Genomic DNA, 19536 nt, shown 5'->3' with positions numbered 1-19536 from the left:
CTATTAAGTCTTGTGAGACTGTAAATGTATACGATTTTTTCCATGATGCCTCCCATTGCTCCAAAGGTATATCTCGTCCAAATTCTCCTGCCCATTGTAACATATATTTCGAAATTGTTTCCTCTTCTAATTCTCTATTTAGAAGTAGTTTATATAGTTTGGCAATTTTGCCTTTATCCCTTGCCCAAATTATTTTATCAAGCTCGTTTTCCCCTTTTTCAAAGCCTTCTTTATGTAGATCTACTTTATATCTTTGTTTAATTTGTAAAAAGCCAAACCAACCTATATTTTTGCCCTTCATACTTAATTTTTCTTTCGTTTCCATATCCCAACCTCCGCAGTCATTCATTTTTAATATATCCTTATATCTAATCCATTCTATATCTCCTTCCCATCTCCCAAAAAAAGCTTCCTGCGTTGACACCCATAAAGGAATTCCAAAATAAAATTTATTTCTTAGCTTCTCCCATACCCAAAGTAATGCTTTCCTAACTGCGTGATTCAAAAATTCTTTGTTTACTGTATGTTTTCTATACCATGTATAGGCATGCCATCCAAATCTGTTGTTTATTGCCTCAAGGTTTAATAATTTCTTATTTTTTAGAGTTATCCATTCTTGTATCCAAGTCATAGCACATGCCTTATAATACAGACCCAGATCCGGTAAGGCACAGCCTCCTGCATCCTTTGGTTTTTTCAATATATTTTTCTGAAATCTAGCTTTCTTTCCTCTCCAAACAAAATTAATGATAATTTTCTCCCATTCTTTCAAAATTTTGTCCCCATTTGTTATTATAGGTAGATTTAAAAACAGAAATATTAATCTCGGGAGTATTGTCATTTTAATTGTGGCGATTCTACCTAATATGGATAAATTCATCTTATTCCATGTTGTTAAGTCCTTTTTTATTTGTTGCCAAACTGGTACATAATTATTTTCAAACAGATTTATGTTTCTATCGGATATCCAAATCCCCAAATATTTTACTTTTTTTTCCACTTGCCAAACCGGATTTAGTTTCTAATTCTTTTACTTCTCTTTTACTCATGTTTTTTATTAACATTTGGGTCTTATTTTTATTTATTTTGATTCCTGATACCGTGCCAAAATCATTAAGTTCTCCGAGCAGAATTTCTATATTTTTAATAGGATCTTCTACAATGATAACAACATCATCTGCATAAGCTTTCAGTTTATGCTCACAACCTTTGATTTTTAAACCTCTTATCTTAGTGTTGTTTCTTATAGAGTTTGCTAATACTTCCAACACAATAATAAAAAGCAGAGGCGACAGAGGACACCCCTGACGCGTTCCTTTATAGATTGGTATATTTTTTGTCTTTTCTCCATTTATAATTAATTGTATCATTTGTTGTGAATAAATTTGAGCCATATTTCCTAAAAAAAAATCCCCAATGTCCATTCTATCTAAAATTTCCAACATAAATTGCCATTTTACCGAGTCAAACGCCTTTTCAGCGTCAAGAAATACCAGAGCTGATTTTTTGCCAATATGAGTGGAATAATACTCTATAACGTTTAATATTGTCCTTATATTAGTTCTAATATACCTACCTGGAAGAAATCCGTTTTGGTCCTCATGAATAATTCTGGACAGAATTTTCTTTAGCCTATTAGCCAAAATCCATGTATAAATCTTGTAGTCTAAATTCATTAAGGCTATGGGCCTATAGTTTGCCATATTTGTTCTGTCTTTGCCCTCTTTAGGGATTAAAACCACGTCTGCCTGGTTCCAGGAAGTCGGTTTCCCGTTTGTGATTATATTATTGAATGTATTACATAATATATTACTTTATTCCGTTTTGAAAGTCTTATAAAAAATTGCTGTGTATCCATCAGGGCCAGGTGATTTACCCAATTTCTGTTTATCAATTGCTTCCAAAATTTCAGCCTCCGTGAAAGGCAGATTTAATGTTTCTTTGTCCTCAATAGTTATTTTCTTTATAGCTTTCTTATCAAGATATTTTCTGATTTGTATTAAATGTGCATCTTTATCAGTATTTTCCTTAAACAGGTTTGCGTAAAATTCTTGAAATGCTTTTTTCATTTCATTCTGTTTAGTAATTTCTTTCCCCTTATGCTTGACTATAGTGATTAATTTCTTATCTCTTTCTTTTTTATTTTGTAGGCTAGCCATCGTCCTGTCTTATTTGCTTGTTCAAAGTATATTTGATTGGTTTTTCTTATTTTCTGTGCTACCTCCTCCATATCGTACTTGCATACTTTATATTTAATCGCCTCATATTTATTTTTTATTTTCTTATTTCTGGGATGTTGGTTAAACTCTTCTTCTAGTTTTTTTAATTCCACCATAGCAGTTTTATTTCTATTCTCCTTCTCTTTTTTTAGTTCTGTTGCTCTTTTTATTAACCATCCCCTAATAACAGCTTTGCATGTATCCCAAATCGTTGTATATGTAACATCTGATGTCATATTTTGTTCTAATAAAATTTTTATCTCTCTTTTTATTAGTTTAACATATTCCGCATCCTCCAAAAGTTCCTCTTTTAGCCTCCAAATCCATTCTTTCCTTTGCGTATTCAATTCCATCTCCATTTCGATCATATTATGATCTGATAAAATTCTTGGGGCTATTTCCATCTTTTTAATATTATACAGTAAGCTTTTTGATGTCATAAACATATCAATCCTAGATAACGATTGGTGAGTGTCAGAATAGTAAGTAAAACCCTTTTTCCCTTTATACAAGTGTGTCCATACATCCGTCAGCCCACATTCTTCCATCATATCAAAACAACTAACTGGAAGTTTCCCTTGATTGTTATGTATCTTTTTTTTTTGATTGTCTATCCCATTTAGGTTTCAATACTCCATTGAAATCTCCTGTCACTATAAGTTTATCCCCGTCCATCTTGTTAATTTGTTGACTTAAATTCTTAAAGAAATTTTCTTTCCTTTCTAATGGGGCATATATACATATTACATTTATTTTAACATCTTGTATTATTATTTGTACAGCTATATATCTACCTTCGTTATCTTTAAACAGTTCTTTTACCTGGTATTTTTTATCTACGTATATTGCCACTCCTCTTTTTCTTTTTTTCCTTTCTGATGAGTAAAACATCTGTCCTAAACACGGATTTCTTAAATATTTTATTTCGTTTTCTCGTATTTTAGTTTCTTGTAGACATAAAATATTACATTTGCTTTTTTCCAGATAATGAAAAATTAGTTTCCTTTTTTTTACATTGTTCATTCCTCTCACATTTAGTGAGCCAATTTTGACTCCCATCTTGCTTTAATCAATTTATTTCTTCTTCGTCTGCGGATTTTTCTGTCTTTTCTGCTTCTTCTCCTGATTTATTTTCTTCTGAGACGTTTTCGTTTTTTCCTGTCTGATATTCTTCGTCCCTATGATTCTTATTGTTCTGACCTGTTTTATTCTTTTTTCTCTTATCTAGCACCCTGCGGTAAAAGTCCTTTGCTTTTTCTACCGTATCAATCTTGTATCTCTTCTGTTTATATACAAAACTCAAACCCTCAAATTTTTCCCATCTGAATCTTATATCATTTTCCCGGAGTGCCTGTGCTAAAAATTTATAATCTTGCCTTTTCCTCAAAATTTGTGTTGGGAGATCTTTATAGACATCGGTTTCTTTACCGTCAATTACCAATTTGTTTTCATAATTTCTTTGACATACTGTATTCCTTAATCTTACGTTAGTGAAACAAATAGCCACGTCTCTATCTAATTTCTTCTCCCTAGCAGTAGGTGAGTTAATTCTAAAGATTTTTTTCAATTTGCCTGTCCAAAATATCTTGTGGCATATCCAAAAAGTTTGCTAATTGAGGTATTATCCGCTCAAAAAGTTGTTCGTTTTCTTTTTCCTGTATGCCTCTAATTTTCAGACATCGTTCTCTATGCCTCATTTCTTGAATCAAAATATTATGATTTGCTATTTGTTGTTCTATCATTGTTATTTCTGCTTTCACTTCCACATCCTTAGTTCTAATTGTTAACTGATCCACTTCGGTTTTAAGATCTTTTAGATCTTCCGATATTTTATCTAATTTGTTTGATAGTCCTTCTATTTCTTTACGGAGATCTGTTCTTATTTCTTCCCTATTTTCTTTTAGTTCTTCCCTTATTTCTTTTTTGAAAGCCTTTTTAAATTCCCTTAGTTCTTGGAGAATTATCATATTAATATCCGATTGTTTATAAAGAAGCTCCGAGGAGTCCCTTCGACCCGATGGGAAGGTTTGAGCTTGTCCCTGTGTCTGCTGTTTGGATCTTACTCCTGACGCCATCTTTCCCTTACAGTTCACTTTAGGGTGTTTTTAAATTCTAATTCTAATTTCCTCTATTTTCCTAATCACTGCAGTTTTTAACTGATGCTTCCTAAATCTTATCTTGCCAGAGTAGATTTGATCAGAACCAAAGACAGCTCCCACACTATTTGATTCAGAGCCTATATTTTAGGCTGTTTTTACTGCTTCTCATTACCTTTATTTCCCTCAAATTCGAAATCTTACTACCCCCTCCCCCCGACTATTGTTTCTGAGTTTGTTTGAAGTTACTTAAATTGGGTGCAAAACCACTTTGACAAGGATATATTTCAACAGAGAGTCTCAATTTAGGATGCAGACAAAAAAAAAAATTAAAAAGGGTTATATGCTAGCTGGTGCCCTTAGGCTACCGCTGGCAGCAAAGGCTGCTTAGCGATCTCTAGCTCTCCCTCAATCTGCACTGCTTCCCATGGGATTTAATGCAGCCCGGGAGGGCGTCCAGGAGACCCCCAATGAGCCCCAACTAAGCTCCTCGCCTTCTTCGGCAAGTTAGTGCCCTTGATTGGCTTGCTGCCGGAGGACAAATAAGAGGGATGCTATAAAGGCAGCCCCCCTTCCAAACGCTAGCTAGTTACCTTGCTGGCGAACGGAAAGGCATGGGCGGTGGACCGCCAAGTAAAAAAAGAGACAAAACCCTTTCCAAAGAGTCACGAGGCACCTCCCGCCGCCGCTGCCGCCGTCACAGGGGAGGAGGTGTTCCTGGGCCTCCTTTTAAAGAGTCCTAGGCGCTTCCCGCCGCCGCTGCCGCCGTCACGGGGGGAGGAGGTGTTCCTGGGACTCTTTTTAAAGAGTCCTGGGCGCTTCCCGCCGCCGCTGCCGCCGTCACGGGGGAGGAGGTGTACCTGGGCCTCCTTTTAAAGAGTCCTGGGCACTTCCCGCCGCCGCTGCCGCCGTCACGGGGGAGGAGGTGTACCTGGGCCTCCTTTTAAAGAGTCCTGGGCGCTTCCCGCCGCCGCTGCCGCCGTCACGGGGGGAGGAGGTGTTCCTGGGCCTCCTTTTAAAGAGTCCTGGGCGCTTCCCGCCGCCGCTGCCGCCGTCACGGGGGGAGGAGGTGTTCCTGGGCCTCCTTTTAAAGAGTCCTGGGCGCTTCCCGCCGCCACTGCCGCTGTCACGGGGGAGGAGGTGTTCCTGGGCCTCCTTTTAAAGAGTCCTGGGCGCTTCCCGCCGCCGCTGCCGCTGTCACGGGGGAGGAGGTGTACCTGGGCCTCCTTTTAAAGAGTCCTGGGCGCTTCCCGCCGCCGCTGCCGCCGTCACAGGGGAGGAGGTGTTCCTGGGCCTCCTTTTAAAGAGTCCTGGGCGCTTCCCGCCGCCGCTGCCGCCGTCACCGCCCCTGTCTTTATCAGCATCCCATTTGACAGATCAAAGTCACGTTTATTTTAAAATATTGTTTTATTTTGCTTCTAAAAATGAAGTCATTTCCCTTCATCAATATAATATTTTATTTTACTATTATTGTATTGTATTTTTTTTCATTTCCTCTGCTTCATCAAAACATATGCAGATAATCTTACCTTAGCCCTATGACTGTATGATGGCTATCATGTATGAACAAAAACTTCATACCTCATTCTGCTTGTTCAGCCAAGCTGTTTACAAACAGCTGTACAACTCTTGTGATATTATTATCTACACATTTAACCACTATTCCAGTTGCCTCAGTGTTGTCTAGTATTATAAGGCAGTGCACGAAGTTTTGCCTAGGAAATGAAAAATGGCAAAGCCATAACTACAAGATATCTAGGCAACATTCTGAATAGGTCAGCATTTTTAGATATTTCCAATACAAATCTTATATTTAGTGGCCTCTAATGCAATCCCAATAGGATGATTTCTTCTTCCTTCAGTTGCATCTTCAGCCCAAGCTGTGAAGGTCATCAAAAAAAGGATACAACTCAACCACTACCATGTAAAGATACACAGGGAAGCCATTGAAATCCACAAACACCTGGACAATTTCAACCAGAAAGAAGAAACCCTTAAAGTGAACAAAATTTGGCTACCAGTCCTGAGGAATAGCAAAATAAGGACTCAGCAAATGCAAATGGGAAACCACTCAGAGTCAGGGGCTTTCCCAGCAGATAATGATCACCAATTAGCAGACATTAATCCTCTTTTGCATTAGCCTCCCAGCCTGAGGCCAGCCATTAACAATGAACAATACACATGCAAATCACTCCTGCATTCACAGTATATATACAACCAACTTTTTCCAGGCAAAGCATTCTGTGAAGATGCCAGCCACATATGCTGGCAAAATGTCAGAAAGAAACTCTGCTAGAACATGGCCACATAGCCCGAAAAACCCACAAAAAACTATCAAACTATAATGGCTTTTTTTCGCTCCTACCTCCATCCCCCTTAAATACAAAATTAAATGCTGTAAATACTGTAATGCAATGTCATATGTTAACAGCACATAGCAAAGATATAGTGCCATAATAATGTTATAACTTTAACAGGCTACATATCAAGGAAATGACTTGAAGGCATACAATAACAACAACCTAACAAGCAAAGAGCTCTTGAACCTCATGTAAAAGAGTGTATTAAGCAACCTAAGTGCTACAATTCAGTTTGAAGCATAAAAAGAATGTCAATTGTGTATATCAAGGAGGAGGAGGAGGTTTAAATTTACATCAGAGTGCAGATTTTGAACAGGATTCAAATTCCAAACTCTGATCAGCCAACACAAATGAAGGGCCTTTCCACACTACATAATTATAGCACTATGGTTTCCAGTTTAATGGCCATGGCAGCATCCTGTGGATTGGAAGTTTGGTCAGATGTACCAGAGGAACCCCCTGGCTAAGGAATCAAAATTCTCGACCCTCCACTACCAATCCCAGGTTTCCTTGGGATGGAACCATGGTACTTAACACAGAATCATAGTGTTATAATTGCATTTTGTGAAAGGGCTCCAGTATACAAAAAATACTAACAGCTGCTCAGATTGTATACATTTGGATTGTCTTCCAAAATGAATTGAAATTCTAAAACAAATAGGAAAATGAATTGGAATTCCAGAAGACTTCAGCTATATTATTCTTTATACAGATTTGGTTCAGGCACTGTGTTGCGCCGCAAGCTGCATGTCATGTCTTCATAGACTATATTTTGCATTTCCCTTTTCTTTCCTTTTTTGCAGTATTTCTTGATCTGTTAAAGAACAGGGGGTAGAAAATAGGCAGCAATTAATATGTGTTGCTCAGGAGAGAGCCTTACTAGACTGTTAATGATTTTCATGTCCTTACACAGGAGAGGGAAGGCCAGCGTGGTATTGTAGTTTGAGCATAGGACTACAACTTTGGAGACCATGGTTCAAATCTCCACTCAAGCACAAAAACACATTAGGTGATCCTGGGCAAACCACATTCTCTCAGCCTCAGAAGATGACAATGGCAAACCTCCTCTGAAGAAACTTGCCAAGAAAACACCATGATAGGGTCACCATAAGGTTGCCATAAGTCAAAAAAGACTTGGAAGCAAACAAGAACAAGAACAACAATGTTGTCTGCAATGATCCCAGTCACACGCTCTGCTCCAATGGATCTTCAAAATCTCTTCTCTTTGATGGAACCACTTTCTGACTTGACCTATCAGCAGGAGGTGAGGATGGCCAGGCTATTTTGAACTAATTCTTGTAGGAAGAACTAATTCTTATAAGAAGACACAGGAAATGATAAGTGCAACCTCCTCTATAAAGCCAGTTTGTGAGATATATTACTAGCAGTAACTAAGGGTGTTACTGGGGGTGTGTGAGATGTGCGGACCACACTAGGTGATACTACAGTGAGCACGACAGTTGGGTGCATGAGAAAGGGTGTTACATCTCTTTCTTACTTGCCCAGCAGTCATGGTAGTCCCTTCTGTTTGAGCTTCACCATGGTTGCAGCCACAATTGATCCCAAACAGACCTCCGGGGCACTGGCACTGTGCCTTCGAGCAGAGGCGGCTGCTGGAGGGGCTGTCCCATCCGTTTGGCCTTTGGCATGGTTTCAAGCATATTGGAGCCCAAAATGGACCTCTGGAGGATTGGCACTTCCCCCTCCAGCAGCAGTGGCTGCTGGGGAAGGACAGCCTCTTTTCTTTGGGCTTTGGCATGGTTGCAACCATGCTGGAGCCCAAATGAATCTTCAGGAGCTGAGGCAGTCTGACCCCTGCTGCCTTCACCTTCACTGGGTGATAGCAGCTGCTGGTACACCACCGATCACGACTACAGCAGTTTGGAAAAGAACCGGCATTATTACTCCGCTATAAAGGCTATTGAGCCAAACCCATAAGACAGCTTGTCTTTTGTATTGAATAAGAATAATCCTATCCACCAGTCCTATCCATGTGTTTTGTCCAAGATTTGGATCCCAGGCCTTCCCACTGTTTTGTCTTGCAGGACCAGAATTAATACGAACCCTTTACAGTCCTTAAAATGGAAAATGAAGTCCTGCTGCTCCCTCAGGACAGTGGGTCTCAAACAATGTGGGGGGCACTGAGAAAGATGTGAGAGTTGCCCAAGGGGGGTTTGAGGCTCTTCCTTCTTCTGAAACCTTTTCTGACAGGGAGGAGGAGGAGGAGGAGGAGGAGGAGGAGGAAGAGGAAGAGGAGGAGCTTGCTGGTTGGTGGGGGACATCCCAAGTCATTACTACTTCTTCCCCACATGCCATCACTGCCCCAGTCCCCAGAATAATACTTCAATCAATGGTGTCACACCTAGTGGCACCCCAGAAGAGGGTACCTGGTCAGGACCTCCTTCTGCTGGGGGGTGAAAAGGGGCAAGCATGCCCTTCCAGGCATTGCTGGAGTGGTGGCCACCTCCTGAGGAGGGAACTGCCACTGCAGCAAAGAAAGGTGAGCATCCCCTTTGGCCACTGCTCTCTCATTGTCATCATTAGCCCCACAGCAGCTACGCCCTGCAGTGGGTGCCATCCAGGGTGTTGCCACTACTGACTGAAACAGCCTCAACAAGCACCCCTCACTTTGTCCAGTGCACCCTAGAGGCACAGTGGCCAAAGGAGAGCCAGCATCATTAAAGCCCCTAATGACAGTTGAGGCTGGCAGCACCTTGCTCTGGCTGGGCTCCCTGGAAGGCAGAGGAGAAGTGGCCTTTGTAATGAACAGCATTTTGGACCGGCTGACCAAGGAAGAGTGGTGTAAGTGCACTATTTCCTGAGAGCCACTGGAGCAGAGTGTGTGCCACCATTTCCATCTTCTTGGCTAGGTGGTCAGCTAGGAACTCCCATTTGCAGGCAGAGGCACTTGGCAAGCTGCTCCTCCAGTCCAAGTGGAGGAGATGCAAAGGGAGGTCACAAGTTTGTAAGAAGTTTGAAAACTACCACCTTAGGTTGCTTTTGTGACCCCTTGACCCCTACAGTCTCCCTGAACAGCCCATCTTCTGACCCTAAACATTGGAAACTGCTTCTCATGTAAGCTTCCAGGAGCATCAATTCAACTTTTAAATAGATTGCAGAGACAACCTCATCCCCAAGGTTCACCATTTTTTTAAAAAAAAATTCTAAACTAGGGCCTCTTCACATTACACAGTTATAACATATTGGTTCCACTCTAACTTTAATGATTACAGCCTATGGAATCCTGGGCTTTGTAGTTTACTGAAGTACTAGAGGGACTTTCTCTAGCTGAGAATTCTAAAGCCCATCCCTAAACTAGCAATCCCAGGATTCCATAGGTGCTAGGTGTTACCATGGCAGCTAAAGTGGAATCACAGTGTTTTAATTGTGTAGTGTGAAAGGGCCCAGAAGGAGACTTCAGACCATTTCCATTTCCTTTTTTTTTTTTTTTTTTTTTGAGGTCTTGGGGTATGAAATTGCCCCCCAGACTTGCTGTATTCATTCACCCCCATGTACAATAGCAATATTGAAATCTGGAGACTGTTTATATGAGAATTCATCTGCTTTCTCTAAGAAAAAATTACAGTCTGAGTCTTCTTTATCTGGAATTCTGAAATGTGAAATACTTAAAAATCCAAATTATCAACATGAGAGACTGAGATGTTGACAATTTTGCTTTCTGGTGGCTCAGTGTACCCAAACTTTGTTTCATGCACAAAATTATTAAAAATATTGTGTATAAATTACCTTCAGGCTATACGTCTATAGCATAAATGAATTTCACATTTAGACTTGGGTCCCATCTCCAAGCTATTTCATTATGTATACCCCACCCCACCCCCAGAAAAACCCAGAAAACACACTGAAATCCAAAACACCTCTGGTTCCAAACATTTTGGATAAGGGAAACTCAACTTGTATTACTTTACTTTATATTACTTTATATTATTCTAAACCATGTCCTATCTGAGATACAATCCCCACTCCATCCCATCACTGGGATAAAACCAATTTGCTATATTGGAAGATGAGTATAACTTGCAAATGTAGGTAGTAGTATTAGCATACATTTATAGGAGATAGAAATAAAAATCCCAGCATTGAAACCATCAGCAAAGACAGCAAGATGAAGGTATACACCATCCATGGAGATGAGGAATTCTTCTGTGAAGTTTCTGTAGTGGAAGAAAGTGGGGAATTAGTTTTATTCTGGTATTTTGCTTGCTAACCAATACTTAAAGGAACCCATTCCCTATGCTTGAACAATGTGTTTATTTTTGATTATCATTCTCATCTGTGCTAAGCTCCTCAATAAATTGCTGACATGTAGATTATACAGTAGCTAGGATCTAACATCAAGATGGATATAACAATATTTCCCCACCCCACCCCCTTAACCTTGTACTGTACTTAAGCAGAACCCCAGGTAGTTCCTTCTCTACTAGAAACCAATACTGTTTCCTTGAGATTTGATGCCTAGGGCTTGCTGACTCAAGAGGTTTTCAAATTAGTTAGGGTTTATTCCCAACAGAAACAAATCCAGATTTGCCTGATAATGGGACACCTTCCCAGTTTGGACCAGATTTTGATTTAGACTATCGGTAGGTATATCATAGAATCATACAAGTTGGAAGAAACCACAAGTCCAGCTCTCTGCCATGCAGGAATACACAATCGAAGCACTTCCATTATATAGTCATCCTGCCTCTTGTTTAAAAACCTCTAATGAAGAAGATTCCACCACATTCTGAGGCAGTGTGTTCCATCTATATTAATAGGTAATCTGTCTGAAAACTGATGAAAATGTTCTCCCTGGATTTAGTTCTTCAACAGCTGCTCTTGAACAATTAACATAACAATACTCAACTTTCCTTAAATAAAAGTTTTGATAGATACAGTTTTCTATAATGAGCTAATGTCACAGAAAAGTTCAGTAAATTCACTTGCTTTCTTCCATATCATTTAATACCTCTTCTGCCCATAATAAGTAGTGATCTTTTTTTAGGGCCAAGGAGGAAGGGGGAAAAGGTGGAATTGGATGGATAGTAGTAACAATGTGCTGTTTCTGTATGGGTATAACTACATTGCACAATCATAGCAGTTTCATACCACTTTATTTGCCACAGCTCTGCCCTATCAAATCCTGGGATGTGTAGTTTGGTGAGGGGGAAATTGCAAATAAAGTGGTATTAAAGTGTTGTAATTATATAATATGAATATATGTTGCTCATCCATTGAAAGAACAGGAACTGGCAGGTTTGCCATTCCTTATTGAAAAACTACAAAAGCAATAAATTGGTGATAACTTTCTTCCATTGATATGTATTTTTGAATTTTCCAAATATATAAAAAAAGAAATGCAAAGAGAAAAATGAGAATTTTGAATGGGATCTTAGCATTGGTTAATATAGACACACACTGGAAAATCAACACTAATAACAATTTTGAAAGACTGGTTAGAGAGATATGGGGTGTGGTATACATGAACAAACCAGTTTTTACACATTTCCAGGAGAAGGTGATGCAACCATACTTTAAGAGGAGGGGGACTGTAAATCCTCCTTTAGGCTGCTAACCTTTGCACACTTGTCTGTGAATATGTCCCATTCAATATAGCAGGACTCCCTTCTCAGTAAATCTGTATAGGATTTCTCTGCTAGACGCTGGAAATGTGTAGGTTTGAGTCAAACACCTACAGATCAGGCAGGTGAGGTTGGGGGCCAGGCAGAGCCTTAGTCACAGAATCAATGTTAGGAAAGGAGAGGCCTCTTCCCTGTTGGATGCTGTAGCCTGTGATCCGATCAAAACAGTGGCTGGTCATCTTATACGTCACATCTATTTCTTTCATATAGCTAAAGATACACACCTGCTTCTCAAGTGTTCTCAAGAAATATTATGACATGGCTGATTCTGACTTGGGTATTCAATTATATGGCGGGTTACAGACCGCCTGTTTGGAGCGGGCTGCACCCGCCCCTTTCCCCGGTGTATCGGGGCGTCAGCTGCTAGAGCGGCAGCCGCTGAGGCCCCGATCCACCGCTTTCCAGGCTGCGGGGAAGCGGCAAAAGGCCGCTTCCCCGCAGCCTGAAAAGGGGTGTCCTTGGGACTTCAAGCCCCAAGGACACCCCGCGGCAGCGGGGAGGAGGAGAAAGGGGCCACTTGGCCCCTTTCTCCCTTGCTTTGCTGGGCGCAGCTGTCTGAAGGCTGCGCCCAGCGATGCAAAGCGGCACCGCAAACCAGGAAGGAGCTCCGAAACGGAGCTCCTTCCTGGTCCCTGCAAAGGGCGCACTAAGCACCCTGGTGCAGACCGACGACGTCACGTCCGCGCTGCCCCGTATAGAGGCGGCGCGGTCATGACATCGTCATGGCAGCCCCCATGTGGAAGGGGAGCCGCCATTTTGTACGGACTCAGTCTGTACTAGGGTTAGGGGGGTGCGGAAGCACCGCACCTTCCTAACCCTAGTACGGACTGACTCCGTACTTTCATGGCGGTCTATAACCCGCCAATATCTTACCAAAGTCAGAATCACCCATATTATAATTCTGGCTTCTGTGTATGGCTGTGAAAGCTGGTCAGCGAAGAAAGCTGACAGAAAGAGAATCAGTTCATGTGGAATATGGTGTTGGAGGAGAGTTCTGAGGAATCTATGGACTGCCAAAAAAGACAAATAAAACAAAACAAACAAGCTTCATTTATATGCTGCTTCATACCCCCTAAGCAGTGTCTAAGCAGTTTACAACTGTAAGCTAATTTGCCCCCAACCATCTAGGTACTCATTTTAGCGAGCTTGGAAAGATGCAAGTCTGAGTCAAGCTTGAGCCTTTTTGCTGGTCTTGAACTCGCAACCTTATGCAGTGCAGGCATTTAACCACTGTGTCACCACGGCTCCTGCAATAAATGAATCTGAGAGCAAATCAGACCTGAACTCTTCCCTCAGAGCCAATGGTGATACTGAGGCTATTGAGCATTGTGGATATCATGAAATGACATGACTAAATAGAAATGACAGTATAGTTATGTTTAGTAAAATGAAAACAGGAAGACCATGGATGTATCCAAACTATAGAAATAAAGAAGTTGGACACTACTTTGGTGGGTTACAGACCGCCCATTTGGGGCGGCCTGCATCTGCCCTTTTCCCCGGTGTATCAGGGCCTCAGCTGCCAGACCGGCAGCCTCCGAGGCCCCAATCCGCCACTTTGCAGGCTGTGGGGAAGCGGCAAAAGGCCGCTTCCCCACAGCCTGGAAAGGGGTGTCCGTGGGGCTGCAAGGACACTTTGAACTCAGTTTTCACCAACTGAAGTAAACTGAGAACAAAGTAGGAAGAAGAAGAGAGAAACTGGGACATTTTAAAGCATCTGAAAAAGTGACACAATAGAGGATTAATTGGGATTGTTGGAGGGTATGAGGTAGTATGCCATTCACTGCAGAAGTAATTGTCACTCTCCAAATGACATCTCCTTTACCTTTCACTGCCAAAATGATATTGCCAGTGTTCACTTCCTTGGGCTCCTTGTTTATTAGCAGACTTCCCATGCACACATACACATCACTGTCATTCTTCTTCAGCTGTCGCAGTATTATTGTTGCTGTATTGTTCAGCACAGAACATTCTGTGCGATTTTTATATTCAGGATCTTGTGCCTTGTTTTCACCATGTTCTGAGGCATACAGCACATCCATGGGCTTTCCCAGGGTTCGTTTCAGATACATCCCTATAATTTCCGGATGGCTAAACTCACAGACCATACTCACAGACTCCCCTTCCTCAGCAATGATAACAGTTAGTTCCTGTTTAACCATCTTTTCTGGAAAGAAATACAAAGAAAGATTGTAAGAGAGATGGAAATCCTGAGTAAAGATATTGGGGGACATCACAAAGAAATAATGGGGCTTATGTGTGTACTCAGCCTTAGGATTTCAATGGGTCATAAATCTCACAGATGGCATGAGTCAGTCAAAATATGCTAAATCCAGGCAGGGCTTGAGCTATTTCAGTTTCTGAGAAATGATTATACACTTTTTACCAATACTGGATCACACTTTTCCCAGTATTATTTGCCCATTTGCATAGAGGTATAAATAGGTTCTTCTTGCTCAGGTCTTCATTTCTGTTTCTCACTTCTGTTGCTGAAAAGTAATAGTCCCCAGCACTCAACCAACAGCATTTTTTTATTTGTAGAAATAATAACAACAACAACAACAACAACAACAACAACGTTGCCCTCCAAGCACTGGACTGAAACTCCTATCAGCCCTACCAACTCTTGCTGAACAGTCTTATTCTATTGAATGTCTGTTACTCTTACTTTGATCAGTTGATTTATTATTTTATGTTATTCTAAGCAGCATTTTATGTATATAAAGTAAAAAAAGGTAAAATATTATTTTTAAGAATAAATAAATAAAATGCAACTTTCAGAATTATTTATGATTAGCACCTTTTCTAATCAGGTTTTATTTATTTATATAACTGTTAAATTTCTATTAAAAGACAATATTTCAGAAAGAAATCTTATGGCTTTCACATGCAGAGAAACCAGAATTATGTGCTGCAGTTCTGTCTTCCCCCTTTTTTCTACCCACATTTTCAAAAGTGTGTGAAAGCTAGTCAGCGAAGAAAGTTGACAGAAAGAGAATCAGCTCATGTGAAATGTGGTGCTGGAGAAAGGTCCTGAGCAATTTTAGCTGCGGCAGCTAAAAAGGCCAATGCAATTTTAGGCTGCATCAATAGAAGTATAGTGTCTAGATCAAGAGAAGTAATAGTGCCACTGTATTCTGCTTTGGTCAGGCCTCACCTGGAATACTATGTCCAGTTCTGGGCACCACAATTTAAAAAGGATGTTGAGAAACTGGAGTGTGTCCAAAGGAGGGTGATTAAAATGGTGAAGGGTCTGGAAACCATGCCCTATGAGGAATGACTTAGGGAGCTGGGGATGTTTAGCCTGGAGAAAAGAAGATTAAGAGGTGATATGATAGCCCTGTTTAAATATTTGAAGGGATGTCATATTGAGGAGGGAGCAAGCTTGTTTTCTGCTGCTCCAGAGAACATGACCCAGAACAATGGATGCAAGCTCCAGGAAAAGAGATTCCACCTGAACATTAGGAGGAACTTCCTGACAGTAAGGGCTGTTCGACAGTGGAATGCACTTCCTCGGAAGGTGATAGAGTCTCCTTCCTTGGAGGTCTTTAAACAGAGGCTGGATGGCCATCTGTCAGGGATGCTTTGATTTGGATTTCCTGCATGGCAGGGGGTTGGACTGGATGGCCCTAGTGGTCTCTTCCAACTCTACGATTCTATGAATCTATGAATCTATGGACTGCCAAAAAAGAACAATAAATGAATCTGAGAGCAAATCAGGCATGAACATGAAAGTTAAAGCTGTGTCAAACTGCTTTATTTCTACAGTCTTGTAGTAGCCAACATTACACGTAGATAGACTGTAAAACACTTTTGAAAATGTGGGTAGAAAAAAAAGGGGAGAAGACAAAACTGCAGCTAACACCCTCAGTACTGGAGTTTATCACATGGGAGGAATTTCTCTTAATTTCGAATGAAAAGAAAATGTGGCCAGAACACATTCACGTGAATTTGCTAGTTCAGTGAATTTATGCAAATTCAAATTGCATTCGAACTGACTTCCCATTGCCCAAAAATAGCTTACCATTGCCCCAAATCATGATCACCTCTCACGCAATAATGTGAAACCCCATGATTGCATTCGGACTGACTTCCCATTGCCCAAAACTGCATGTGGTAGTTATCACGCAATAACGTTAAACCCAGTGATTGCATTCAGATTGCCATTGGATTATACTTCCACTTTCTCTTGTCTGATAAACTCCACTGCCTCCATCCAGAAGCAGCTTTGAGATCAGAGAGTGGCAGAATGAGTCCTAGAGTTCCATTCCACTGTTATATAACAGCAGATAGGTCTGAGACCCTTAGTGGGAATCTAAATTATTAAATTCTATTTTACCCGGGGTTTTTGTTTTGTTTTGAGACTCAAGTTGTACAATTGGTTGCATTTTCCTGTTGCTTTCTTTCTGTCCTTCCTCATTCTTAATAAATAAATAAATTCTTGTTAGTAAATATTTTTGTCTTGCATTGACAATATTATTCCCCTTTCACAATTTCCTAACAGTGCTTTTGGTGGCTAGAAAGAAATTTTTGAAAACATTCTACACAATTAAAATACTTATACCTAGAACTGATCTAGTAATTTTTTTCTATAGAGCAGAATCATACACTTAGCTTGCTAGGACTTACCTCTGTGTAGGGTAACACAGAAACATTCTGACCATTCACAATTCCAAAAAAAGACAAAGCTTGTGCTGGTGTGGGAAAGCCATGTAAAAATCTGATGTACAGTTTCATACAAGCCACCCCCCGCACAACACACACATAGCTATTAGAGTGGATTGCAGCAGTACTTCTCAGGCTATCTGATCTGGGGGTTCACCAATTTTTTCCAAGTGTCCCAGGGACCAGCAGCATATTTATGCACATTGTGCTTAACAATTGCTTCTTTCTTTCTTTGACACTCCCCAGGGACTGGCAAATGATGGTTCATGGACTATCATCAGTCCATCAACCACCACTTTGAGTAACACTGGGCTAGATAGCTATAGGCCAATTTTAACATAAATAGAATAAATAGGAAGATGCTACATTTCTGGAGATTTACCTATTAAAAATTTATTAAGTTAAGCTGCCATGATACAGTGTTGTGAATTAGAGAAGAAAATTTAATTATGCATACCTTTTGAAGCTGAAGTTCCTGAGAAAAAGAAGAGGAAAGATGTGGCAAGCATCCAAGACATTTTGCAGAAACCTTTCTCCAAAACTCAGTTTTCACAAGAAAGTAGAAATTCTGCAGTTGATAAAACTAGCCTGCCGCCAGTATAAATCAGATGATTCTCAACTGAAGGGTTGGTAGCTCTGTCGGCTTATGGAAAACCACATAAATGTATGTATGATGTTGTGGTGATGGTGAGAAGAATTAGTCATGAAGCAAAACCAATTGCTGCTGAGCACATTTTTTAAAAAAGAAACTAATCAGGCAGCAGCAGGCAGAATCTGTGACCACAGAAAACAGATATAAAACTACTCAAAGTGTCTGTGTTTTAACTGAGAAAATGTATGTGTCCCCTCCTGTAATCACTGAGACACTCTGTTGAGAAAATGGTCACCCACTTTGAATTTTTTCTTATTTTGGAATTTTTTCAGGAAAAATATATATATATTGTTTTGCACAGAAAAGACTTTGCACAGAAAACTGTGCATTTTGCACAAAATACATTGATACAGAATAGCAGTAGCAGCACAACAGTTGAGAAATATTGTCCCCAAAGAGGCTCACTTGGAATCTACATTATCACCTGGCACCAGGAATATTATTATAATTATTATTCTGACTTTCACAGTTGGCCAAATATTGCTGAATGGTTTACATGCTTTGGTGATATGGCTTCCTGGAATGCAGGAATCTGAGAGACCATCTGCTAATGTGGCACGTTCCAAGAGGTGTTACTTTTTGTAGTTGTGGTATGATGATCATATCAATTGTGATTTCATTCAGATTGTGCGACTCTTTGAAATTGCTCTCAGAGCACCTATCGGTACTGCAACCACAGTTGTATTTCCCCAGAGACACTGAATTTCGGAGTATATCTCTTGGTATTTTGTTTCCCCCTCTCTTTCTCTTCAACTCACAGTGAAACAAACACAAGGGCAAAATACAGCAGCTTCCAGCCCCTTTGAAGGTGGAGCGTTTAGATGACGAAGCAGTTGGGAAGTGAAGGAAAACCACTGGTGAGTAGGAAGCAAAAAATAACAATCACACGACACAGCTTGATGCCACACATGTGGACAGCCTGTGGTATGGACACCTGATGGTGTTCAGCTTGACAGCCTGTGAAGTTGCAAGGACAGCAAGGTTTCGACTCACTGCAGGATTGAGCCATATTTTCCTTCCCATCTGCTCCAGCCCTTAGATGTAAACTTTCTTTTACCCAAACACAATTATGCTTGGCATAGTATATTGTAGTTTATCAGTTTCAATCTTAGCATCCCATGGAATATTTATTTCACTATTTTTGCAACTTTCCAGGTTTATGTTCCCACCAATTCTTTGCAATTGGTAAATCATTCTTTTTTGCATGGATTTCAGTGTACCATTGCAGCAGTGATGTGTTCAAGTCTTTTACTCCAAATTTCAAATCAAGTCTCAAGTCACCAGAATCTGCATTATTTGGCCCATCTGTTTCTGGTATGTATTCACTAACATTTTTTCCTTTACTTTGGTATACACACTCAAGCATCCTGTCTGCTCATGAATAGCTTATTTCACTTGTAATCATACCCTGCCAACAATATTACATGGTACATAAGAGCCAATCAGTATCATCTCAAGGATGCAAACATGGTTTGCTGTCACTATTTTCTAGGTTTTTCTATCTAAACTGCATCTGTATTGCAGAAATAATCCAGTTTGACATCACTTTATCTGCTAGGGTTCAATGCTATGGAATTAAGGGAATTATAGTTTGTTGTGGTACCAGAGCTCTCTGACAGAGAAGGCTAAATGTCTCACACAACTACAGTTCCCAAAATCTCATAGCACTGATATATGGCACTGAAAGTGGTGTCAAACTGGATTATTTCTAAAGTGTGGATGCAGCCCTAGAGCACCTAATTCTATGTGAAGCCAATTGCTGATTTGAGCAGGGGTTTTTAGCCTGAATTATTTTTCTAGCAGTAAGTTTTGATTTTTTTAAATTTGCATACTCTTGGCCTGAAACTGATGCGCCAAAAGTGCCACTCTTTGGGCAAATTCAGGGGCATGGCATTCAGATGA

At 40.4% G+C, this 19536-nt stretch overlaps 1 protein-coding gene across 1 annotated transcript; it reads right to left on the bottom strand.

Moving 5' to 3' along the window:
- Positions 1-6872: 6872 nt before the first annotated feature.
- LOC149322119 (T-cell antigen CD7-like) lies at positions 6873-18643 on the bottom strand. The gene is made up of 5 exons (XM_089523658.1): positions 18628-18643; positions 17440-17523; positions 14143-14484; positions 10744-10850; positions 6873-7489 (listed from the first exon to the last, which is right to left on the bottom strand). Exons 1-5 carry the CDS (start codon positions 18641-18643, stop codon positions 7373-7375), a joined length of 666 nt encoding a protein of 221 aa, XP_089379784.1. The 3' UTR covers positions 6873-7372.
- Positions 18644-19536: the final 893 nt, after the last annotated feature.

The sequence above is a fragment of the Sceloporus occidentalis genome, unplaced genomic scaffold, assembly GCF_023333645.1.
Source record: "Sceloporus occidentalis isolate IW3139 unplaced genomic scaffold, rSceOcc1.0.p SCAF_1, whole genome shotgun sequence".
Classification (NCBI taxonomy): domain Eukaryota; kingdom Metazoa; phylum Chordata; class Lepidosauria; order Squamata; family Phrynosomatidae; genus Sceloporus; species Sceloporus occidentalis.
This window is presented reverse-complemented; position numbering and strand designations above follow the sequence as displayed.

What these genes read in the sequence shown, in the direction of transcription:
- LOC149322119 (XM_089523658.1), bottom strand. An exon ending in AGGAACTTCAGCTTCAAAAG is followed by an intron (nt 14,485 to 17,439) that starts GTATGCATAATT and finishes ATTTCTTTCCAG; the next exon opens with AAAAGATGGTTAAACAGGAA. An exon ending in TATCATTTTGGCAGTGAAAG is followed by an intron (nt 10,851 to 14,142) that starts GTAAAGGAGATG and finishes CTTCCACTACAG; the next exon opens with AAACTTCACAGAAGAATTCC.